Below are 27,812 nucleotides of genomic sequence, written 5' to 3'. Positions count from 1 at the left end.
TTTAAAAAAATGAAAACTTGCAGGGCAGAGTAGCATAAGCCTGTAATCCCAGCAGCTCAGGAGGATTCCAGACTTAGAGGATTCCAAATTTGAGGCCAGCCAAAGCAACTAACAAGGCCTTAAACAAGACCCTGTCGCAAAATAAAAAATAAAAAGAGTGGAGAAAGGGCTCAGGGGTAAGCAACCCTGGGTTCAATACCTGTATCAATTTAAAAACATAAATTAATGGATTAAAATAAATTTTAAAATTGTGTATTAGTAGAAAAAGTATAAAGCATATCCAAAAATTTGTATCAGAGAACAAAATTGAATGGCTTATGGCATAAGTTAGATTATTAAACATAAGCTATAAATACACAATTTCAACAGAAATATGACTGAAGATAAACATGCTAACATATGAATTTAAATGACAAATTATTACTCACCTTTGCTACAAATTTCCCATTTATTTTTCAAGAAAACTATTTTCTTACCTATATTTTGAAAGACTTCATTCATCAAAATTTCATTCACTGCTAAAGAGCTAACATTTCCAATATGAGACCAACTTTGATATATTGCTTGCAGCAGAAGTGTCTGTGCTCTTGTAGCTTGAATTGTGAGATTTGGAAGTTCAAATATACCTTCAGTTATAACAATTTGAGATCTTTTGGTCCTGCAAAAGAAAACAGAAAAATAACAATAGGTAGCATTAATAAACAACATGTTAAATGAATTAAATTGCAACGGAAAAAAGGTATACATTCACAATATTTTTAAGTGGAATTAAATCAATTAGATATGCAATTCTGATAATAATTTAGTTTATTTCAGAAATTCTCAGAATAATGAATGAAAACATAAACTAGAATAATATCCATAAACACAAAAGTTTTGCTGAAGAAATTATAGTTCTTAGATCAAGTTAATCATCAAAAAAAATGAAATAATACAAGTTAACACATACAAATTACTAGCAAATGTACATTTTAAAAAATTTTTATATCTATTAACCCATAGAATTCTGTCATAATAACCATATGAGCATCTATCATATCATTTTTCAGATGCAAAAACTACCAGGATAAATTAAACTATCATAATGCTTTTTTTATAGATTTTTTAAAAATAAATGACAGTGGAATGCATTACAATTCTTATTACATGTATACAGCACAATTTTTCATACCTCTGGTTGTACATAAAGTACGTTGACACCAATTTGTGTCTTCTCCATACATGTACTTTGGATGATGATGTCTATCACATTCCACCATCCTTGCTAATCCCCTGGCCCTCCTTTTTCCTCCCACCCCCTGCCCAATCTAGAATTTATCTATTCCTCCCATGCTCCACCTCTCTACCCCACTAAATTCAAAAATGTTATTTTTCCATAATACTGGCAAATAGTGAGCTTGGTATAAAGTAAATACTTCATAAATATTTGTGATATGAAGCATAGGATATAGGGCTCTTGATCAGATCACATGGAATTAAATTCCAATTTTTCCATTTAGTATTATGATAAACTATCATTTTCACATTTATTTATGATAGTGAATGGCTGACTCATATAAGCTATATACTAAGATGAAATTACAGTAGACTTAAGCACCTCACTCTCTCCCCTATCTCACAAACCTGTGTTTATCATTTTCCAAATCCATATCCACACAGAGATAGTATTTAACATCTCTCATATATCACTTTAAAAGCCTCACTCCCCAACTCTTATTCTAACCACTATGGACACCAATTCAGTGCAGATGGCTGATGTTGCCTAAGGTGATACATTTTGAGACAAGGTTAGAAACTACTTTGGATTCATGTTAACAGAACCTGGAATATGTAGGGATAAATGCTCTCCCTCCTCCTTCACCCCAAGCAAACAATTCTGAGGTACATTTTATAAGTTTCCTAGGAAGTTTCCAGAAAATAAAGACCAGAGAAGGAAAAATAAAATAACTTTTAAAAGCCTTAATGAACTGTGAAACATTAAGCAATTAGTAATTCAGTTAGTAACTGAACACCTAGAAAAAATGGAAGAGGAGGAACAGAAAATTTATTTAAGGAAACAATGTCAAAAAAATTTTTTTAATCTAGAAAACTATAAACTCAAAGATGGAAGAAGTTCAACAATTCCCAAATAGATGTAAAAACATACCAAAGCACATAATAATCAAATTGCTTTAAACACATGTTAAAGACAAAAACCCTAAAAACATCGAGTAGAAAAACACATTACACACAAAGAAAGAGATACGGATGTAGCTCAGTATAAAGTACATGATTTAGTTATGTGGAAGAAACAAAGGAAAGGAGAGTGGGAAGAAGGAAGGGAAAAAAAAGAAAAGCAGACTTCATAGAAATTATGTACAAGAGAAGACAAAGGAGTAAAATTACTGAAATGATGAAAGGAAAAAGAAAAACTTTCAACCTAAAATTCAAACTTCAGAGGAAAGAGCTTTCAAAAAATGTAGGCAACATAAAGTCTTCTTATTATCAAAAACTGACAACAAGTCCTCATCAGCATACCTGTGCTGCAAATAAATAAATAAATAAATAAATAAATACTTCAGGCTAAACAAGTGTGATACCAGAAGGAAATCTCTGTGAAGTTACACAAAGAAATGTGATGAATGATAAGTATGATAAATAAGTATGGGGACAAGTGCATGGAGTACTGCATATATGGCATACCTTAAGGGCATCTGAGTGGCAGGCCACTCCCCTTGTGCTAGACAAGTGAGCAGCAGGCTGGTTACTCCCATAAGCACAGCCCTGAGCACGAGGCCATGTGTTGCAGTCCCTATGCTTGCTCCCTGGCCTACTCCTGGATTGGTTGCTTCAAGGACAATAGCAGAAACTGCATTGGTGGCTGCCTGTATTCTGCTTAGCTACTGTCTAAGAGTGAGTGAGAGTGTGTGTGTGTGTGTGTGTGTGTGTGTGTGTGTGTGTGTGTGTAGTATCTGCACAATAAAAACAGACCTGCTTCCTGCTTAGTCTCTGGAGTTTTTGAATAGTGACTCTGCAGCCACACTCTCCTCTACCCTATTCCATTGACCTCCTCACTAGACTATAGACAGCCCATACAGATATGCAAATGAAGTTTTTAAAATATTTTTTAGTTGTAGATGGACACAATACCTCTACTTTAGACATCTACTTTTATGTGGTACTAAGGATCAAATCTAGTGCCTTATATGTGCGAGACAAGCGCTCTGCCACTGAGCCACAACCCCAGCCTGCAAATTAATATTTTAAAGAAAAAATTAAATAATCTTTCTCAGTATCTTCTGAAGAAATGAAAGAATTCATTGTTAAAAGCAAAAAAAAAAAAGAGTAACATGTTAAGCTTATACCTTCTTTAAAAGCAGAACTATGGCACAAATAGATCAAAGAACAAGAGAAAGGAAATTAAGTACACTGCAGTGAGGTTCTTATATGATGTTTGATGTGGTATATTATTATTGGAAGAAGATTTTGATAAGATATAAATTCTAAACCCTAAAACAATTAAGCCATAAAACAAAAGGCGAATGAATAAAGGCAATAGTAGAGATAAATGGAATCATAAGAATGGAATAGTAGAAATGAAATGGAATCAATCAAAATAAATTAAAAATAAGAAACAAAAGATGAGACCATCAGAAAACAAACAGTAAGATAGACATAAATCCAAAAATATACATTATATTAAATGTCAAAGAAGACATTTAAGAGATTATCAGAATGCATTAAAAAAAAAGCAAAGTCCCAACTCTATCCCACCAATAAGAAACCTACTTTAAATATAAGAAAGTAGAATCTAAAACAGGGGTACAATGATGGAAAGGGGAATAGAGGGATGGAGGAAAAACTACACCATGTACATCAAATTAAAAATATTTACATAGTAATATCAGACAAAGCACATAAAAGACCATTACTAGGGATAAATAGGGATTGTTTGTAATGATAAAAGGGTCAATTAGTTTTACAGGATTAAAGACCTACCAAATATATCAATTTTCATATAACTGGGAAGAGGAACAAATTTAAAAATTGAAGATTTCAATACGATACTCACAGCAACAGATACAATAGAAAGTCAGTAAAGACTTTTTAAAAAACAAAAACACCATCAATCAATTTGACCTAATTGACGTTTTTAGAACTCTCCCTCCCAATAACAGCAGATTAACCAATACATATTATATTCTAGGCCAAAAAACAAGTCTCAATAAAATTAGAAGGCTTAAAATCATACAGAGTGGATTTAAACTAAAAACATTAAAGTATCTATAAAAATTCCCCAATATTTTGAAATTAAACAAAGAAAACACAACTCAGAATAGAATCACGAACATGGTAGATAAAATTCAGAAATTTACACAAAATGAAATTTTTGAAAAATTATAAAATGATTTCAGAAAAGGATATTGAAGTAGGTGGCAGAAGAGGACAATCTAAAATACACATAATCTGTGTTGCTGGAGTAAAGTGCAAAACAAATAGAAATAATATACAGAAATGTCTAACAAACAATATTTTGACTAAAATACAGACTTATATCAAAGTATACAATATGTCATAAAAATGTGAATTCCAGATAATCACTATTCTAGTAAACTTACTGAATGAACTACAAAAAAGATAAAGAAAAATTCAATGAACGTTCAAATAAAGTATGCAGAGAAATCAGGACATCTCTATAATTTCCCTTACTCATCCACTATAGTATACTACAGTCAATTTATGTGCATAACTTACCTATGCTAGAATATAAGGGGATTTCAAGCAGTATCTTATAGAGTTGGGATACTAGGAGAAGAGGGCCAGGTCGGTTGGTTACCTTTGTCACTACTAAGCATGCTTTAATTTCAGTTATTTTTTTAAGTCAATAGACTCCTTATTTATCTACTTCTACAGTAGCCATGGTGCAATATCCTTCAAAGTCAAACTTAGTTTTTACTTCACACTTTCTAGGTCCATAAATAAATGACATGTAATGTTCTCAATGTTATTTTAACTATTAGTCTTAGATTAAGCCTAGCTGTTGTATACCATAATGTTGAATTGATTCTATAGAAAATGTATGAAACCAGCAAATATTTATTAATATTCTAGTTACTTGGAAAATATTTTAGTCATTTTAAAATATGAAAGAAATAAAAATCAAAACAGCTGTCCTCAGGGAGCACACATTCCAGTAGAGAGGGAAGACAAAAATCAATACACAATCATTAAATAAAGGTATGAAAAGGTTATAAGAAAAAATACTAACAAAAATTAAAAGTAGAGCATAACAAATAGAATGAGACTGCTACAGGGTGAGCAATTTCACGTGCAGTAGGTAGATGTTATTATAAGGATGGACCTTACTCAACTGAAACTAAAGCAGTCATGAAGGAGGTAAGAAATAGCTAAATGATTACCTATGTTTCAAGCAGATAGAAGAGATTGTGCAAAGGCCATGAGGTAGAAGTGAACTTGGCAAGTTTGCAGGACACTAGCATGGCTACAAAAGTTCAATAATTAATTAATTTGGCTGCTTTCCTATGGCCTCTATCCAAAGAAGCACATAAATAGGCCTTACATAGCCATTAAACTGAGAGTCCATCTAAGCCTCACTACATCGGATTCAAATTCTCAAATTTATATTTTGAAGTCTCTTATCTCCAAATCTACTCAAAGATTTTCATTTAAGGTAATAGAATATGATATGAAATTTTTAAAAGTCTAACTTCTATTTCTGGCTTACCTTTTTAATGTTTTTATAAAAAAAAAGTAATATAACTTTTCTAAACTTCACTTGTCAATTTGAAACATAAACATAGAAACACTTACTCAACCTATTACAGACGACTGAGCAAAAAAATCCAACGTAGTTAACATGTAAAACTGAATTGATACAAACAGCCTTTGCTAAGATCTGAGGAGACAGACACCATCTTTACACTAAAAAATACAGTTACTGTTAGACAAGTAAACCAAGAATTACAATTCAACATAATTAATGCTAAAACAAAGTTACATAGAGGTCTTTGTGAACTATGCGGAAAGATATACTATTTGAAATAAAGAAGGATTGTGTGGAGGGAACTGCAAGTTTTACACTTCAGCTGAATCCTGAAGAATGAATATTCATCATTTCAGCAAAAACTCGTAATAAATTATTTTATAGAGAGAGAGAACTATTTATTTATTTATTTATTTATACTTTATGTGGTGCTGAGGATGGAGCCCAGGGCCTCCCACATGCTAGGTGAGTGTTCCACAGCTAAGCCACAACTCCAGTCCCCGCCCCCGTGATAAATTCTTTACAAAAAAATAAAAGACAATGGCCAAAGGAATTAAACAGGAAACAGTAGAGATAAAAACGAAGTGACTGATAAAATATTAAACATGTATGTCTTTTTAACATCTCAGACTTTAATCTATCTTCTGGAGATCTATGAGATTAAAGAAAAATCTTCAAGTGAAACTCCACATTATGGAATTCTAATTAGAATAACTTATATTGCATGTATGTATAATATGTCAAAATACACTCTACTGTTTTGTATATCTAAAAACAACAACAAAAAAATATTGCTACTATACCTGGCACAGTTGCACATGCCTATAATCCCATCTACTCCAGAAATTTGCAAGTTTGAGGACAGTATGGGCAATTTAATGAAACCCAATCTTAAAATGAAAAAAATAAATTGGGGAGGATGGGGACAAGGGAACTGGGGATGTAGCTTAGTGGTAGAGTACTTGGCTAGCACACACAAGGCCTTGGGGTTTAATTCCCAGCACTTAAAAATAATACTGCTATTCACATTTATAGTTTTTTTTTTATGTATTTTAGTTCTCTTGGGTATATATTTATCAATATAATTGCTAGATCATATGGTAACACAGTGTTTAATTATTTATTTGTTTTTAGTACTGGGGATTAAACCCAATGGTGCTCAAATACTGAGTGACATCTCCAGTTTATTTTTTATATTTTGAGACCTCTGGATCAAGTTGCTTATGGCCTGGTTAAGTTGACGAGGTTGGGTTTTAACTCTCAATTGCCCTGTCCCAGCCTCCCAAGCTGCTGGAATTACAGGTGTGTACCACAATGCTTGGCAACATTTAATTTTTTGATAAAATGCCATATTGTTTTACACCATAATTGCACTGTTGTTTATAACCTTCTTATTTGTATTCATCCTTGCCAACACTTGTTATTTTCTGTGTTTTGATAATGGCCATTCTTCTGGGTGGGAAATGGTATTTTGTGCTTTTAAGTTTCATTACACTAATAATTAATGATGCTAAATTGCTTTTTGTTTGTTCTGTTGGCTATCTGTCTATCCTTTTTTGGAAAAATGTCTATTCAAGTCCTATGTTCATTTTTTTAAATTGAGCTTTTTATGTGAATTTTTATTGTTGAGTTATGAAAATTATTTACATATCCTGAAAGCCAGAATTTTTTCAGTTGTGATTTGTAAATATATTTTCACATTACATATGTTGCCTTTTTACTTTCTTGATAATGTCCCATAATAAGAAACATTTTAAATTCTGATGAAAACTAATTTTATGATTTTTCTTTTATTGCTTTTGTTGTGGGTGTCATATTTAAGAAATATTCTATTCTAAAATAATGAGAATTTATACCTTTTTTAATTTCTACAATCTACATATTTTTAACTCTTTGATCCATTTTTAGAATTTATTTTTTATTTGTTGTTTTTATATATACATGACAGTAGAGTGTTTTTGACACATCACACATGGAATATAACTTATTCTAATTAGGATCCCATTGTTTTGGTTGTCTTTGATCTGTTGTTAATTTTCATATATGATTTGAGGTCTTAGTCCAATTTTATTCTTTTGTATATGTTGTTTTTATAAAAACAATTTGTTGAAAAGACTATTTTTTCCTCACAGACTGGTCTTGACACACTTACAAAATGTCATTTGACCGACCCTATTATATGCTGGCATCCATATATCATAGAGAATATTTGGCCTTTGATTTGGGGGAACTGGGTGATTTCACACAGCATGATAATCTCCATGTATTTACCAGCAACAGTCATAACATCATTCTTTTTATGGCTGAGTAATATTCCATTGTGTTTACATATCACATTTTCTTTATCTATTCGTCTGTTGAAGGGTACCTAGATTGGTTCCATAGCTTAGCTACTGTGAATTGAGCTTACAGCAATATTCTTAATGGCCAAAAACTTAAAACAAACCAAGCAAATACCAACTGATGAAGAGATAAACAAAACATTGTGTGTCCACACAATGGAATATTACTGGGACACAAACAGGAATCAAATACTTATTGAAACATGCTACAACATGAAGAAAACTTTCAAGGTTGATTCATATTATAGCATATATGCTAAAATAAGCCAAAGAGAGAATGCCATACAGTCTATTTTAGAGAAGGACCCATGTGCTGCTGACAAGAAAACATATTCTTTCATTGAAGGATGAAATATTCTATATATGTCAGTTAAGTCTAAGTTATTGATTGTATTACTGAGTTCTACAGTTTCTTTGTTCAGCTTTTGTTTGGAAGGTCTATCTAGTGATGAAAGAGGTATGTTAAAGTCATCCAAAATTATTGTGTTGTGGTCTATTTGACTCTTGAACTTGAGAAGAGTTTGTTTAATGAATGTTTGGGACATATAATTATATAGTCTTGTTGGTGTATGGTTCCCTTGAACACTATGTAGTGTCCTTCTTTATCCCCTTTGATTAACTTTGGCTTGACATCTACTTTATTTGGTATGAGAATGGAAATAATGATGATCATTATTATCAAAGTACATGTATAAAGACATGAATTGGTGTGAATATACTTTGTATACAACCAGAGATATGAAAAATTGTGCTCTATATGTGTAATAAGAATTGTAATGGATTCTACTGTCATATATAAATAAAAAACAGAAAAAAGAAAAAAGAAAATGTCATATATTATGACTCTATTGTATAAAATGTCCAGAAACACAGACACACGGTTTCTTTTTTAGAAGTTTTGAAATTATTCCAGAATTAGAAAGGGGGAATAACTGAGCAACACCCTGAATACGCTAAAAAAACACTGAAATGTACCCTTTAAAATGGTCAAAATGATGACTATTACCTAATGTAAATGTTTACTCAATTAAAACCAAAAGGCTCCATGTGGTATTCAGAGCTCTCTGTGCCTATGAACATTATTAGTACAAGATACCACTGCCTTCTCTCACTTAAAACAGCGACAATTTAAAAAATAAAAATTAAATGGAAATGCCTGTGTCTTTTAATTGTCATGTCAGAAAACTTAAATATTCAATTGCAAATTGAGGCAGCCACTACCTTGTCCATACAACTTTCAAATATTTAATTACAACATATGACTCCAAGTAAACATAGCCTTTAGAGCTCAGATCACATTTCACCATAAAACCCAAAGCATAAAAATGAGAGGACCAGAGAAAAATATGCACTGTATAAAAGATTCTTCACATCAAAATAGTAGAGATCATAAAGAGATAGCAACAACTTGGACCTAATTCACATATTTGAATTTAATTATCATTATTGTGTTCTTTTGCTTTTCTGACATTTGGGATATTTTCTAAATCTTGTTTTTAACTTTCTTATTATCCTTTTTCTAAGACTTTAAAAATGGACATTGATTCTATTACATTCTCAAATTTGTATTCAAATACCTGACCAAAAATGTAAACAAACACACACTTTATTGTTATTGATACTATTTAAAAACAACAAACATTTGGAACACCTGCTAAGATATGAAATGTATGGCTAACCTAAGAACTCTATTTCCAGATACTCAGTCATTTAGGAGGTTCCATGGTATACCAAGAGCCATGTTCTTTTAACTATAGCAATAATTAAGACAAAATTATAGATGGGATTATTTTTACAAGTAGGTCTTTACTTTTTCATAATAAATTTGGCTACTGTATATGGAACCATAACCTTTTCAAGCCATCATATGTCACATAAAATGATTCCCAAGTGAATAACATAGGTCTGAATAAAAACTTAACCATATGCACATTCAAAAGAATTATTTTAAAATTTAATAATGCCTAAGGGTAACATAGAATTCTCTCATTCAGAATTAACATAAAAGAAAATAACAGTTTATACATAAGTATAAATCTCATAATAAACAAGGTAACTATGTCATACATGCACAATTACCTTGTTTTCATGGTTCCATTTTTCAACTATAAATAACCACAAATAAAAGCATATTTTATTATACTTCTGTTAAATACCCTGGTAAGACTTAAGATAAAATAAATGAATTTTAAGTGATTTGGCAATAAATGGTAACTTGCATAATGTATCTGTTAGTATAACAATATCAATTAAAAGTACTTTTTGTCTTTTAGTTTTGAAAGTTTGAAAATATATCCAGTTGATTAACAAGTATGGAAAATAACAAACACCTATATATCTATTACCCAAATCATTGCACAACATCATTTTGGCTCCAGAAATTTATAAAAAGATGAATAACTTCTATAACTTTGTTAATTTATTTGGGGGAATCCTTAAAATGTCAATGAAAACTCAATAAATTGTGTGATTTTCTTTATAATTCATGCCACTATACATTTATTAAACTTCATTTAAAATAAAACCTCAAAATAAAAATTCGTATTAAAACTAAGAAATTCTGGACTCAATTGTTTTGAAATTACTAAAGCTCCCTTTTAACAGTTAATTTATTCAACAAATAACTATTTCTCATACCCAGAAGTCTTACTCTGAACATATGTTCACTTAACAGAATAAGTTTTAAAGCTATCAATTGAGATATTACTCTCTAAGGGAAAATAAATTTTAGTGTAACTAGTGAGATAAACAACTCATTAAAACTCGACTTGGACAAACTCCAGGATAAATTGAAGGAAACAGAAACAAGTAGGTCTTGATTGTATAGTAGCAAACACTGAAAATGAATATGTCCTAAGAAAGAAATACTTTAATAGATTCTTATTATACCACTTGCTGACAAACTGTAATACAGAGCTGATGAAATTTCTAGACCAATCTGTCATTCCTATAAAGAAAATTCTTCCTTCCAGACTTTAAATAGAAAAAAATGTAAGTAAGGTTCTTACTACTGGATGCAATCCATTCAGGTTCACAGGAACACCATAAAATTTTGGCCATATGTACACTTGAGGAACAGACATCCATTCTCTTAAAATCAAAACACCACATAGCAATTGAAAGAATACTCTCAGTAACAGCTAGATCTGAAGAGTTATGTAGAATCCCCAAATGCAAAGCTTGAACATACAGACTGGTCCCCCCCCAAAAAAATGTATTTTTATTATTACTCATATCCTGAATGGTAAAATAATATTAGTTCACTGTTTCCAAAATAAAATGCACATACAACTTATGAGTACATTTCAAAATCCAAAGACTTGTATATTTCTTTGCATAATGACTACTTATATAACATATCGTAGTCAATGGAAAAAGTTTTAAAAGTGTAGAAAAATTAACTGGCAAGTAAAATGAAAAGTTAAAGATATTCTTTATTCCCACTTCACTCCCCACAGACAACCACTTTTTATGAATTAAGTGTAAACACAGAGACCTTAATTTCATGCATTTGAATGTAACACTTATAAATTTAATGGGAATATATATATGTACACTATTTGCTTTTATGACTAAGCTACATATTTCAGAAATCACCAAGATCTTTCCACATGAATACAAACAGCTCTGCTGTGGTTTTATTTTAAATGCATATGTGATATTACTACTGTTCGGCAGTATAATCACATAAGTTTGATATTAGCTATTATATTTTTATTACAATGATTTTAGCACTTCAAATTACTGTTTTATACAAATTTTTATACAAATCACATCCTGTTGAGAATATAAAAATATTTCACTGTTTTTCAAAATTCTGAAATAAATATATGAATTCAAATGTTAGATATCAGATGAGAAGACAAAATTGGAAGTAAAGATTGCCCACTACTAAAGGAAAAATATTAAAAAGTCTTGTTATTCAAATACATAAAATACACAGTCTTATTATGTACTAAGCAAACAAAAATGAATTCTTACAAAACCATTACGAGATACTATTTCACATCCACTGAAATAGATAATAAAAAGAGAATAACAAGAGTTGACAAGACTGGAAAAACAGGAACCCTTATCCATTGTTGCAAAGAATATAAAATGGAGACATTAGCCAAAATTCATTCAAAGTTTCTTAAAACATAAAACACTTAAAAATGTGAATTTACTATATTACTCAATATTCCACAGTTGGTGTCCACCGAAGAAAATGAAAATGGAAGTCAACACAAAACCACCACAGTTTTATTATTTTATATCTTATAACGTTATCTTAACAATTATTTATGGTAATAGTTATAAAGCTAAAAACAACCTAAATATCCATCATCTGGTGAATGGGGAAAAAATGTGCTCTATCCATACAACAAAATCCTATTTAACAATAAAAAGGAATAAAGTATAATATACATTACAACATGGAGGAACCCTGAAACAAAAGACCACATATCATATATTCCAGTTATAAAAAATACCTAGGAGAAATGTATAAACATAGCAAGTAAGTCTGGAGTTTCCTGAAGCTTGAATGGGAACAAACACTAAAAGTGTAAAAAGAATCTAACTGGGTGATGGGATTTTGGGTGATGAATCCCATTTTGGTAAATTAACTAAAATTCATTCAACTGCATTCTTAAAGCAGGTCAATATTGCCTCAACAAAGTTGTTTTTTGAAAAATGAAATAATTATAAATGTACTAGAACTATGTATTAGTTTCTAAGATTTTTAACACTCTCAAACACAATGATTCCAAAGGAAGAATACTCAATTTAAATCCACATTTATTAAGCAAGTACTTAGCATTAAGACTCTCCCACACAGTAATACTACTGAACAGCAAATCTATATTCATGGAGAACTTAACATGTACTATGTAACAAAAGATATTATTGTTCATTAAAATATGTGCTGTGCCAAAAACAAATGCACGATACTGAGCTGCATATCTCCCCAACTCCACCTGACCACTGTCACCATGAACTTTTTACTAAATAAGTTCCAGGGTAAATTTCATTTAAAGAGGGGCTGGGGGTATAGTTCAGTGGTATAGTACTTGCCAAGCACATGTGAGGCACTGGGTTTGATCCTGAGAACTGTTTACTGTTGGGGATGCAAATCAAGTCAAGATGGTGCCTGGCAGTTTGCCAGGAGGAGTGGTTTGTGAAGCAATGCCAGCTAGCCATTAAGATGATGAGGATTCTTTATTGGCTGACTGCTGTATCTAGATGATGTTAATTGAGTCAAGCTGTGTGTAATTAGTTAGGTATATATACCTCTGCTGTCTGGTAGAGAAGTAGCTCCTGCAACCTTGGGTGCCCACTACTTTGAGTTCTTGCTCAGTTCCCGCTCAGTTCACTCACAATAAAGTAGTTCCCGCTTCAACCTTCAAGTTGCTTGTCACCTCCCGGTTATTTGCCCAGCCGGACTGCGGCAATTTACAACTAAAAATATATATTTTTAATTTTTTCATTTAAAGAAAGGATCCTTGTGCAGGACATGGTGGCACATGCCTGCAATCCCAGCCACTTGGGCAGTGAGTCAGGAGGATCACAAGTTCAAAAACAACCTAAGCAAAAGCAATGTGCTAAGCAACTCAGTGAGACCCTGTCTCTAAATAAAATATAATAGGGCTGGGATGTGACTAAGTGGTTTAGTGCCCCTGAGTTCAATCCCCCATTATGGAAAAGAATAAAAAAGAGAGAAAGACAGCAAGAAAGAAAAGATCCTAAAAAAAAGAAACAAAAATTCCACTACATAAAGTTCATTATACCCCCAAAAATGAAAGTTTCCTATTAGAAATTCTATGTCTTAGGAGCAACAGTGGGGCACAACAGCATTCTAGAAGGTCTAAACTCAACAAAGTACTGATGCTAAATAAAAACAAAATGGCTACAATGTAAACAAAAAAGGTATACATGTAACATGTATCTGTACATTAGAAACTCATGAGTTCCTTCTAAAATCTCCAATTTTTAATACTGTGCAACGTATCTGTAATCCCTTCTTAAACATATTTGTATTCCTTCTCCATGGATGAGACACAAGGTTCAATTATCCTAAACAAATCTACTTAGTCAAGCCAAGAAAAACAGAACATGCTTTAAGAATTGGAAACTCATATTACCAGTTGCCAACTCATACCATTGAAGAAAGCAAACAAGACTGCAAGTTTGAAGTCCATTTTTTGTTAGGTAAAATTTATAAACAGTACAATATAAAAATCTGTATCATATAAATGGTTGCATTTTGACAAATACTCAGACCTACGTTATAAATCACACACCACTGAGATACAGAAATTGTCATCTATTCAGGAAGTTCCCTTGTATACTTACCAAATAATCCTCCTTCCTCCATCTTCTCAGAAGAAAACGTATCACATTTTTTCACCATAGATTAATTTTGACTCTTGTAGAAATTCACACAAATAGAAACATAAACCACTGTTTATGTTTCCTTTGTGTCCAGTGTTTTTCACTCAAGATACACAATTGGTGTATGCCAGCAATTCTTTTTTTTTTAATCGATGAGTTGTATTTCATTATATAAACATACTATGATTTCTTTTATCTCAAAGGTTACTTCCACTTTGGGACTATTGAGACTATTCCAAGTAAAGTTGTTATGATCATTTTCACTGTGATTTTAACTTGCACTTCCCTGACTCAGGTACTTTTTCATGAGTTTAGTATATCTTCCTTTTATTAACTGTTGGTTGAGATCTTTAGTTCTTTTATAATTGGAGTTCTTTTTTCTAATTAAGCTATTAGAGTTCTTCACATAGTATACATACAAAAATTCTGTCAGATACATTCACATAAATAGAATCATAGACCAATGTTTATATTTCTTTTGTGTCAAGTGTTTTTCACTTTCACTCAAGATACACAATTGTTGTATGCCAGCAGTTCATTTTTTTAATCAATGAGTTGTATTTTATTGCACAAACATACTATGATTTATTTCATAGTATGTGAATATTTTCAGAGTCTGTTGCTAATTCTCTTCACATGTTTCCCAGAAGTTTCAAAAGGTACGCATTGGTTATAGCTACTATATTAATTCATATGATTAAAAACATTCTTCCTTTTTTTGACATTTGGTCAAATAAAATTGTTCACAATCTATTAATTCCATAAATATTGTAATGTATGTTTACTTTCAAAAGTTGGGAGGAAATGTGAATATCAGTTAGCATGCAGAAAATAGCTAATTTTTCTGACTAGGTCACAAATGCATAAAAATCAGTGACACATACTGCTCAAAGCAGCTAATATTTATTGACTTATTAGATCCTCAAAATAATGCTAAAATAGGAAATAGAAATTCTGCCCTTTTACAAATGAGAAAACTAAGGCAAAGAGAGATACCTTCCTTAGTTTGCAAGGCTAGTAAATGGAGGGGATATGATTTTAATCTAGTTTTGAGGTCCATGATCTCAAACCATTATACTACATAAATCAGATACTACCCACCATTCACATAAAACCATCCACAAAAAAAAAAAAAATTAGTAAACTTCGGGACCTTACATAAGTAGTAAAATTTTACATAATATATTCTGTAACCTTTTTTCTTCTCACTATACATCATGAAATATTTTTCCATAAATATATTTCTATAACAATATAGGCTTTGGAAAGCCAATATGATTAAGACAATGGTATGTGCATTTTCTTCCTTGCTCCTCCAAAAATTTATACATAAGTTCTCCATAAGCAGTGGTTAATTCATACACCAGCAGCCAGGTGTATGACTTGGTTTTGGAAAACTCTAATTATGTCCTTCCCTTACTAAAATATTTTGCTTCTCACTGTTTTATCCAGATAGATTAAAATCTTTAAAATATTCTGTGATACTCTCCATAGTATATACCTGCTTAGATGTCTAGATGCACCAAAAACTCCTACCTACCTCCTCGTTTTTCAGTTTCTCACCTTTTAGCCAGTCTTTCACTATATTTTTCCACTTGTTAATAGCCTAAATAATTATTACACATACCTTGGTTATTCACCCATCAGATATGTCTGACTAGGTCATATTCCCTTAATATATATGTGTGTGTATACACACACACACACACACACACACACACACATATATATATACACCTTCACAGACAATGTTTTTGTTTATTGCTGTATTTTTCATAGAAGGAATTATACACTCTGATTATTTAATAGCCTTTACCACTTCCAAAATATTAGTTTTGACATTTCTGGCACCAAAAACAAACAAACCAACCAAACATATTTTATACAATAAGACACTCATTAATCAGTTGAAACTTAAAAAATATTAAGTATTAACAGATTCTTATACAAAAGCAGCAATATGTTTTAAGTCATAAATAATAACAAAGAACAGAGTCAAAATTATTATCAAGACTCTGCTATTTAATTCAAAATTGCATCAAAGAAATAAAATAAAATGCCTAGGAATACAACTAACTAAAGTGAAAGACCACTACAATAAAAATTACAGAACACTAAAGAACAAAATTTAAGAAGACACTAGAAGATGGAAAGCCTTCTCATATTCATGATTAGCAGAACTAATATTGATAAAATAATCATACTATCAAAAGCATACACAGATCCAATGCAGTCACCATCAAAATACCACTGACATTCTTCAAAGAACTAGAAAAAAAAGGCATATAACACACTATGGAAGCATAGATTTAAAACAGCCAAACAATACTGAGCAAAGAGCAATGAAACAGGTATCACTCTACCCAATTTCAAAGTATGTTGAAGAGCCATAATAACAAAAACAACATGTCACTAGCATAAATACTGACACATAGACTGATGAAATAGAAGGCAGAGAAGTAAAACCATGCAGCTGCAGCCATCTAATTCTTGAAAAAGTTACAGAAAACAGACAATGGAGAAAAGACAGTCTTTATAACAAGTGGTGGTAGAAGAACTGGATATCCATATGTATAAGACACTTACGTAGTTATATTCCTATCTCTTCCCTGTATAATATCAACTCAAAATTGATCAAAGATATAAAAGTAAAAAGTAAAACCTGAAACTTTCAAGCTGCAAAAAAAAAAAAAAAAAAAAAAAAAAAACCCCACTGGAGAAACATTTCAAGATACAAGCAACAGTTTCCTGAATGTGACTCCAATAACTGAGAAATAATAGCAAGAATCAAAAAATGAGATTGCACAGCAAAGGAAACAACAGAGTTCAGAAACAGTCAACAGAATGGGAGAAAATCTGTGCTACTCATTTGACTGTGAATTAATATCAGAATATAAAAAAAAAATTAACACAAAACAACCCAATAAATAAATGGGAAAACAAATTGAATACACTTCTCAAAGGAGAACTGCAAAAGGCCAATAATTATCTGAAAAGATATTCAACATCTTTAGCCATCTGAGAACACAATGAGATTCCATCTTACTCCAGTCAAAATGTCTATCATCAAGAATACAAAAAGATGCCAATAAGATATGGGGGGAAAGAAATACGGACACACTGTTGGTAAGAATGTTAATTAGAATAGTCACTATGGAAATCAGTATAAAGGTACCACAAATGACTAAAAGTTGAACTCACACATGATCTAACTATACCATACCCAAAAGAATACAACAGAGATAATTGTATCTCCATGGTTATCATGGCACAATTCACGACAACCAAGACACAGGATCAGAGTAGGTGAACACCAATGGATGAATAGAAGAAAATGTGGTATGCACAAAAAAAAAAAATATTAACAGACATACAATGGCGTATTATCCAATCACAAAGAAGGAGGAAATCCTATCATCGGCAGTAAAACACATGGAACTGTATATCATCATTTTAAACAAAAGAAGCCAAATGCAGAAAAGTGTCTCATGAGTTTTCTCTCATTTTTGGAATCTAGAAAAATAAAATTAAAAAGACAACATGAAAGTAGAAGGGAGACTAATAGAGAGAAAGAATCAAGGAAAGGGTATAGAACAGGAGTAAGGGAGAGTTATGAGGGGTGCATATGACCAAAGTGTTTTGTATGCATATATAAATATACCAGAATGAAACCTATTATTCTGCATAATTAATATGCACTAAAAATAAACTAAATTTTTAAATAAGTTGGTAATAGTTACCAACTTACTACTAATGGCTCTATTACTAATTAAAAGCTAAATGGGAACTGGGGTTGTAGCTCACTGGTAAACTGGCTTGCTTAGCATGTATGAAGCACTGCGTTCGATTATCACCACCACATGAAAACAAATAAAACAAAAGTGCATGATAACTAAAAACATATTTTAAAAAAACCTATCTGGAACAAGTGACTTTCTCTAGGTCAATCATATCAATTTTTCTAATCACCCAATTATACATCAAAAAAAATAATATCTATTTATTACAAAAGTTGATTGTAACATTCAAATAATTCCCTATATGCAATGAAAACTCAGTTAACTACAAATGCTATACAAGAATATTAGGAAGCTACCCTTAAGAATTTCTTCCATAACTATACATTGTACGATCTTGTGAATATGGGAAACTCCTATGATTATGTGTTCCTAAATTTCAAGTCAATATTTTAAAGGAGATTAAATTACCAATAAAGTTTAAAGGCAGTTGATTTTTCTAAAAAAAAAGCTAAATTTAAGCCATTAGTAACCACTTTTCCTTTAATAAATAATACTGAGATTTTTTAATATACCATTAAATTTTTGTTCCCTAAAACTAATGAAACAGACTTTAAAAGACAATGTCACTAGAATAGAATGTTGTCACAGGATAACATAATACCACTGCTGCACACAGACAAAACCGAACCCTGATAAACAGCAAATAACAGTTTCATAGAAAGAGATACAAGTATTCAAAAATCAAACTTTTAGGGAATAACCTAAACATTCTTGGGTTCTAAATTCTCATTGAGGTTCCACTGAACTAAAAATTTTACAAAGTTTGAAACTTTAAACAAAGGAACTAAAAATGGATACTAACTTCCTATTCAATTTCACATACAACTTAGAAAATTACATGTAGAAAACATCAAATTTGCTAAAATAAAAATCAAAGGAGTTCTCAATGCATGAACACCCCCTTGCTTCTTTACATATCAAGTATTTTTTGAACCCTCACTAGAAAAAAATTAAAGGGAAAAATCTGCCTGATAAAGATAGGTGCTAATTATCTATATTTATGCTTTTAATATCCTTTTTAATTCTATATACATAAATTTTCTTTTTAAAATTACATAAGTATATACTTTTCAATTAGTCATTTCTTTAAATATATTATCAAATGGGACGCAAATCATGGTGAAAAAAATTGGTAGGACCATTATCATATATTAGGATTTGTCAGATTTTCTAGGGGGAGATTTTTCCACCAATGGTACACATCAGTATTCTAAATAATTAAAAAACATTACTAATACAAAAGATTATAATATTTATAGCTACAATGTGGCAAAGTATTGAAAGTAACTAATATAAGCCTCAAACCAGTATAACCATTGACTTTAAAATTTGGTATTAAGAAAAACACAAATAGAATACCTGACAAAAACACATTTGAGTTCTTCTTTTCCTTTCTGTATCCCCATAATTTCTTTTGTCTGTCTGATTGCTCTGGCTCGAGTTTCAAGAACTATGCTAAATAGAAGTGGTGAATGAGGGCATCCCTGTCTTGTTCCAGTCTTACTAGAAGAGCCAAAACACTCCACCAGAAATCTCCTAGAAGTAATATATAAATTCAGCAAAGTAGCTGCATATAAAATCAACACCCATAAATCAAAGGCAATTCTGTACATGAATAACAAATCCTCAGAGAGAAAAACTAGGAAAAACCACCCCATTTACAATAGCCTCAAAAAAATTAAATACTGGGAAATAAACTTAAGAGGTAAAAGACCTCTAAAATGAAAACTACAACATGCTAAAGAAAGAAATTAAAGTAGACCTTAGAAGATAGAAATATCTCCAGTGTTCTTGGATATGCAGAATTAATATTGTCAAAATGACTATACTACCAAAAGCACTACACAGATTCAATACAATTCCAATCAAACTCCCAATATAATTCCTCATAGAAATAGAAAAGGCAATCAGGAAATTCATCTTGAATAAGCGTCCCACATTAGCAAAAGCAATCCTTAGCAAGAAGAGTGAAGCTGGTAGCATTACTGTTCCAGACCTTAAACTCTACTACAGAGCAAGAGTACCAAAAACAGCATGTTACTGGCATCAAAATAGACCTGTAGACCAATGGAGGACACAGAGATTAACCCATATAAATACAGTTATCTCATATTAGACAAAGTAATCAAAAATATATATTGGAGAAAAGATAGCCTCTTGAACAAATAGTACTGGGAAAACTTGCAATCCACATGTAACAAAATGAAATTAAAACTCTCTCTCTCTCAATAGGCACAAAATTCAACTCAAAGTGGATCAAGGACCTAGGAATTAAATGGAGACCTTGCGCCTAATAGAAGTAAAAGTAGGCCCAAATCTCCATCATGTCAGATTAGGCCCCAACTTCCTTAATAAGATTCCTATAGTGCAAGAATTAAAACCAAGAATCAATAAATGGGATGGATTCAAACTAAAAAGCTTCTTCTCAGCAAAAGAAACAATCAGTGAGGTGCATAGAGAGCCTACAGAATGGGAGCAAATCTTTACCACAAGCACATTAGATAGAGCACTAATCTCTAGGATATATAAAGCACTCAAAAACTTTAACACCTCCCCCCCAAAAAAAAACACCCAATTAATAAATGGGCCAAGGAAACTGAAATGACACTTCTCAGAAAAGGATATACATCAATCAACAAACATACAAAAAATGATCAACAATTCCAGCTATTAGAGAAATGCAAGAATGGCAACTATCAAGAACACAAACAACAATAAGCGTTACCAAGGATGTGGGGGAAAAGGAACATTCATACATTGCTGCAAGGACTGCACATTGGTGCAGCAATCTGGAAAGCTGCATGAAGATTCCTTGAAAAACCTGGAATGAAACCACCATTTGACCCACGTATCCCACTCCTGGGCTTATATCCAAAGGACTTAAAAACAACATACTACAGGGACACAGTCATATCAATGTTTATAACAGCACAATTCACAATAGCTAAATTGTGGAACCAACCTAGATGCCCTTCAGTAGATGAATGGATAGGGAAATTTTGGTATATATACACAATGGAACATTATTCAGCATTAAAAGAGAATAAAATCATGGCATTTGCAGGTAAATGGATGGAGCTGGACAATATCATGCTAAGTGAAGTAAGCCAATCCCCCAAAACCAAAGGCCAAATGTTTTATTTGATATATGAGGATGCTGACTCATAATGGTGATGGAGGGGGAGCATGGGAGGAATGGTAGAACTTTAGATAGGGCAAAGAGGAGGCAGGGGAAGGGAGAGGCAGTGAGGTAAGAATGATGATGGAATGAATTAGACATCATTTCCCTAAGTACATGAATAAGACATAATGGTGTGAAAATACTTTGTGTACATCAGTGACTTGAAAAATTGTGCTCTATGTGTGTAAAATGAAATAAATTACAATCTGCCATCCTGTATAACAAATTAGACTAAACAAATAATTCAATAAAAAAAGAAAAAATCATATTTGAAACCAAATGTTAAATTTAGTTCTGGAATACTTTTCATACAAAGATGACTTAGAAGGCATTATTTCTATAAAATTTTAACACATAAAGTATAACTAATAAGGATCACTCAGTCAAGACAAATTCACAGAAAATTGAATGACATAATTTTTAGGAAGAATATTCTAAACCAAAATAAAGCCTACAACCATTTCTTTTGGAACCCTTGAAGGGAAAAAACACATATATACATAAATATAAATACACACACACACACACACACACACACACACATTCTTGTAATAAAATCATTATTTCCACTACAAACAAAAAAGATATTTGAGACCTCAGTTGTAATTTAGGTAAAACTTGTCACCTTGATACAAATCCAGGGTAAGAATAAATTCATCAAATAAAATAAAATACATAGAACGGTAGTGAAATAAGTTTTCAAAAAATTTTAAGTTAATCTTGTTCAAGAATTACAGTCATATGTTTCTTGTCACAAAATATATTACCACCCCATACCTCACATATCAAAATTGTTTCTATTTTCCTATTTTTATCTCTTTCTAAAGTATTAATACCTAAGGTATTAATTACCTAAGCAAAAGATGCTTATGAAATGAAAGCATGTGAGCGTGGGTGTGTATATGTGTGTGTGTGTGTATACCTATAGTCAGGCATAGGGGTGCACGTCTGTATTCCCAGCAGCTTGGGAGGTTGAGGCAGGAGGATCGCAAGTTCAAAGCCTGCCCCAGCAACTAAGCCAGGCCCAAAGCAACTCAGCAAGACCTATCTCAAAATAAAAATAAATAAAAAGGCTGGAGCAAGGTGTGGTGTTGCATGTCTGTAATCTCAGCAGCTCGGGAGACTGAGGCAGGAGAATGATAAGTTCAAAGCCAGCCTCAGAAACTTAATGAAGCCCTAAGTAACTCAGTGAGACCCTGTCTCTAAAAGAAATACAAAAAAGGGCTGGAGATGTGGCTCTGTGGTTAAGTGCCCCTGGATTCACTCCCCAGTATCAATAAAAGTGGGGGACTCCCCAGCTGGAAATGTGGCTCAGTGGTTAGATGCCCTAGGTTCAATCCCTGGTGGTCCCCCTTCAAAAAAAAAAAAACCACTCATTACAGAATCTTTTTTTGTGCGACTGAAAATGCTTTGTGCCTTAGTCTGTGACACCAATGGGCTATGGAAATCCCAGAATTCATCGCCTCCTTGAGTTTTGGGGAAAAATAAATATAAAGCAAGGGACAATGAATCGCTACATATCCAACAGCTAATCCCACTCATAGATTATAGGATTGGATTGAAATGAAATACTCTAACAAGCAGAGGAAGGACTGGATGCAATGGGATAGAACAGAATTTTGGAAATTACAAAAATGTTCTCTATCTTGATTTGGGTGGCAGTTACAAAACTCTGAAATTGTAAAACTCACTCAAATGCACACCTAAAATTGTAGACCTTTACCGTATTCAAATTATACCCTAAATATTTTAATGCTGATAAGCACTTTACTACTGTGCTACACCTCCAGTTGAACTCGAAAATGAAAACTATGTTACTGCAAAAACTGGCATAATCACACAATAAACTATTACCGATTACTTTATAAACCACATTCTACACAACTCTGGAGCACTTTGAAAATCTTTCTAAACTTACATATATTCCCAGGTGTAAGTAATTCCTCTGGTACTTCTAGAAATTTAAAATTCCTCCAGGGATTTTATAAAAATATGAAGGCTTCAAGAAAGAAGCAGATGGTAGAATAGAGCAAAGAAACACTTCCCAGTTGGTCTTCAGTTTGAGATTAAAAAGCAGGAAAATGGCTCCTTAAGTGAAATGGGTGACAGAGAATTTACCAAAACTCAACAATGAAGAGCAAAATAATCATATAGACACAGAAAGTCAGAAACTTTGAACATAATGTATGAAATAATAATTAGAGAAGTACCACTCCACTGCAGAGGAGCAGAGAGAAGCAGAGCCAGAGAGAAGAAAACACAGCTAATAAAATTGGTGTGGGGAAACCTGAAGAATAGAGAGGGTGGCTGATTTTAACTAACCCAGAGACAATGCAGAAAGCTCTTGAAGAAAAAGCAACTAAAATTAAGTAAGTCAAGGAGCTGAGAGCTCAACCCAAAGTAGGAACAATTAGAGGGGAGTTCAGGTTCCTCTTGGAGACGGCAAAAGACCATAAAACCAAAAAGATAACTATATACCAAAGGATACATGTATAAAAATATACAAAATAATAAGAAAGCCCAAGACCTCTGAAAACATGAAGAAACAGGCAAACATACCTCCAACCAAAATTCAAAATTCCCCAACAAAGAAACCCACAAATGTGAAAGTAGATGAAATTCAAAAAAAATGCTATAAAAAACTCATTATTAAAATATTCAGTGAATATAGCTTACTAGTAGAGTGCATGCCTAGTGTCTGTGAGGCACTGGGTTCAATCCTCGGCACCACAAATAAATAAATAAATTATTTTTAAAAATCAACATAAAAAATATTCAATGAATTAAAAGAAGATTAAAGGAATGAATTTTAAAAGCTCATACAGGAAATGAAATACTGTTAAGGGAATAAATATACTGGTGAAAAAAAAATCAAAACTCCTGGAAATGAAATACTCAATATATCAAATTTAAAACACACTTGAAAATACCACCAAGATAACAGACCACATGGAAAATAGAATTTCAAGAGCTGAGCATGGTGGTGTACACCTGTCATCCCAGTGGCTTAGGAACCTGAGACAGGAGGATCGAAGGTTCAAAGCCAGCCTCAGCAATTTAACAAGACCCCAAGCAACTCAGTAAGACCCTCTCTAAATAAAACATAAAAATGGGCTGGGGATGTGGCTCAGTGGTTAAGCACCCCTGTGTTCAATCTCTGGTAAAAGAAAGGAAAGAAAGGAAAAGGAAATAAGAGGGGGGGAGAAAGGAAAGAAGGAAGGAAGGAAGGAAGGAAGGAAGGAAGGAAGGAAGGAAGGAAGGAAGGAAGGAAACAGAACTTCAAACCTTGAAGACAGAACTTCAGGCCTTTAACACAAGATATAAACTGAAATAGTCAGAATGCAATAAAGGGGAAAAAAATAAAGAAAAAACACGATCAGAATATATGAGAACTATGGGATTCATCAAGAGACAAATCCTAAGAGTCATTGGGATAGAAGAAAACATGGAGATAAAGGCTAAAGGCCGTAAAAACCTCACGTGTGAGATAGTAGCAGAAAATTTTCATCACCTTAGAAATGAGATAGACATCTACATATAGGATGCATATAGGACCATGAACAGATAATATCAAAAAAGAATGTCCCCAAGACACACATAATCAAATTGCCTAACATACCAGCCAAGCCCGCACTGACCCCTGGGCTGAGTTCGGGATTGCAGACGGGGAAGGAAGCGGTACAGTCCCATCTCCCACAAGGGACACTCCACTAAGGCAACCAGCGGCCACCATCTTGGAGAGGAGAGCTGAAGTATCCACCGCCACTCTCCGACAGATTGCAACAACAAAACAGGTGTGTGTCACTCAGTTCAGCCCCCATACATAGGGGAATTTCGCATAAAATCTCTCCTAGACTTTCAGGGGAAGGGAGTATCACAGTGAGCCTGCATAAAGACTAAAGGAGAACTAGAGGCACCTGACCTTCAACCCCCCCTCCCATCAGCAGCCAAAACAAAACCTGTCTAGCCAGCGCTGGGGGAGGGGCAAGCAGAAAAAATCAAAACCATAGAGTGCCGGGGATCCCAAAAGCCAACGGTGTGACCCCAGAGATCCAGGCTGTCTGATTCGCACAGCCTGCCCCGCAGCTACAGAAGGCGTGGCGCCGCAGAGAAGGGATTAACTGGTAAGCAGGGAGATAAGTGGCTGGGACACGACATGGTGGTATCCCACCAGCCAAGGCCACACTGACCCGCGGGCTGAGTTCGGGATTGCAGACGGGGAAGGAAGCGGTACAGTCCCATCCCCCACAAGGGACACTCCACTAAGGCAACCAGCGGCCACCATCTTGGAGAGCTGAAGTATCCACTGCCACTCACCGACAGATTGCAACAACAAAACAGAAGAAACCAAGACTAGCAGGAGAAACCAGGAGACTAGAGGCAAGGCCCTCGCGACTGGGCAGCTGTAAACTGCAGGCCCGCCGGCGACAGTTCACCTACTGCCCGCATAACTGGGCGGTAGGAGAACGCCCACCCGCTGGCGACTGATCACCTGCCCGCGGCCTGTGATACTGGGTGGCTGGAGACTGCCCGCCTGCCGCGACCGGGAGCTGAAACCAAACAGAGACAGTCCAGTCACACCCCCCCATTAGGGCACCCCGGCAAGGAGACTGGGGCCCGTCATAGCACAGTAGTGTCATCACTGGAGCTCGGACGTCAGAATTCCTTCCCAACGGAATCCACGTTAGCAGGCATAGTTTAACAACACAAAGGAGAGACAATAGAGTAATACAGAAACAAAACAAATCTATAGAAGAGAGCAGAAACACGACAATCAAAAAGAGCTGGAAAGTAACGTGGACAACATGAGAAAACAAGGGAAAAAAGGATTACAAACAATGCAAGACAACTCAATTCTACAGGAGGACATAGAAACATCAGAAACAGGGATAGGGAAAGAACTCAAGGCATACCTAACTCGAATGGAAAGGAATATTAGAGAAGACATGAGACAGCAAGTCCAAGAAATAAAAGTATATTTTGAAAATGAATTAAACAAACAAATTCAAATGGCAAAGAACGAGCTCTACCAGGAGATAGAGATCTTAAAAAAAAAATCAAACAATAATCCTAGAATTGAAGGAAACCATAAACAAAATTAAAAACTCAAACAAGAATATTACAAATAGACTTGATCAAGTAGAAGTAAGAACATCAGATAATGAAGACAAGGTTTATCAACTTGAAAAGAATATAGTCAACACAGAAAAGATGCTTAAATCCCACGAACAATCTATTCAAGAGATATGGGATGTCATAAAAAAACCAAATCTGAGAGTCATAGGGATAGAAGAAGGCACAGAGATTCAAACCAAAGGAATGGACAGCATATTAAATGAAATAATTCTAGAAAACTTCCCAGAGATGAAAGATGTAATGGATTGCCAAATCCTGGAAGCCTACAGGACCCCAAACATTCAAAACCATAATAGACCAACTCCAAGACATATAATTACGAAGATAGCCAACGTACAGAACAAGGAGAGAATATTAAAAGCTACAAGAGAAAAGAGGCAGATTACATTCAGGGGTAAACCAATTAGGTTAACGACCGATTTCTCATCACAAACTTTGAAAGCGAGAAGATCCTGGAATAATGTATTTCAAACGCTGAAAAATAATGGATTCCAACCAAGAATACTATATCCAGCAAAACTGAGCTTCAAATTTGACAATGAAATTAAAATCTTTCACGATAAACAAAAGCTAAAAGAATTTGCAGCAAGAAAACCAGCTCTGCAAAGCATTTTGAACAAAACACTACAAGAAGAGGAATTGAAAAATAGTGCCCAAAACTAACAGCAGGAGGTATGTCAGTAAAGGGGGAGGAAAATAACCAAAAAGCAAAACTAGCCAAACTAAAATAAATAAATAAAGAAGCATGACTGGAAGTACAAATCATATCTCAATTGTAACCTTAAATGTTAATGGCCTAAACTCACCAATCAAGAGACATAGGCTAGTAACCTGGATCAAGAAAAACAAATCCAACAATATGCTGCCTTCAGGAGACTCATATGATACGAAAAGACATACACAGGCTGAAGGTAAAAGGTTGGGAAAAATCATACCACTCACATGGCCCTCGGAAGCAAGCAGGAGTGGCCATATTCATATCGAATAAAATCAACTTCAAACCTAAGTTAATCAAGAAGGATAAAGAAGGTCACTATATACTGTTAAAAGAAACCATCCACCAACAAGACATAACAATCATCAATTTGTATGCACCAAACAATGGAGCTGCAACGTTCATAAAACAAACTCTCCTCAAGGTCAAGAGTCAAATAGACCATAACACAATAATTATGGGTGACTTCAACACACCGCTCTCGCCATTAGACAGATCCTCT

The 27,812-nt window shown here is 33.4% G+C and overlaps 1 protein-coding gene across 12 annotated transcripts in view; it reads right to left on the bottom strand.

Moving 5' to 3' along the window:
* The window catches only part of VPS13B (vacuolar protein sorting 13 homolog B), a 753,213-nt gene that overhangs the window by 597,537 nt on the left and 127,864 nt on the right, over positions 1-27,812 (bottom strand). For all 12 annotated transcript variants that reach the window (XR_014018703.1, XM_081265604.1, XM_081265602.1 and 9 more), the window contains one exon: positions 477-658. Coding sequence is in view for 11 of the 12 variants with exons in the window: in XM_081265604.1 (XP_081121730.1) it covers positions 477-658 (182 nt within the window). In the remaining variant the exon portion in view is untranslated. The remainder of the gene's footprint in view (positions 1-476; positions 659-27,812) is intronic.

Source organism: Spermophilus citellus (genome assembly GCF_964194105.1).
Source record: "Spermophilus citellus genome assembly, chromosome: 14".
Lineage (NCBI taxonomy): Eukaryota > Metazoa > Chordata > Mammalia > Rodentia > Sciuridae > Spermophilus > Spermophilus citellus.
This window is presented reverse-complemented; position numbering and strand designations above follow the sequence as displayed.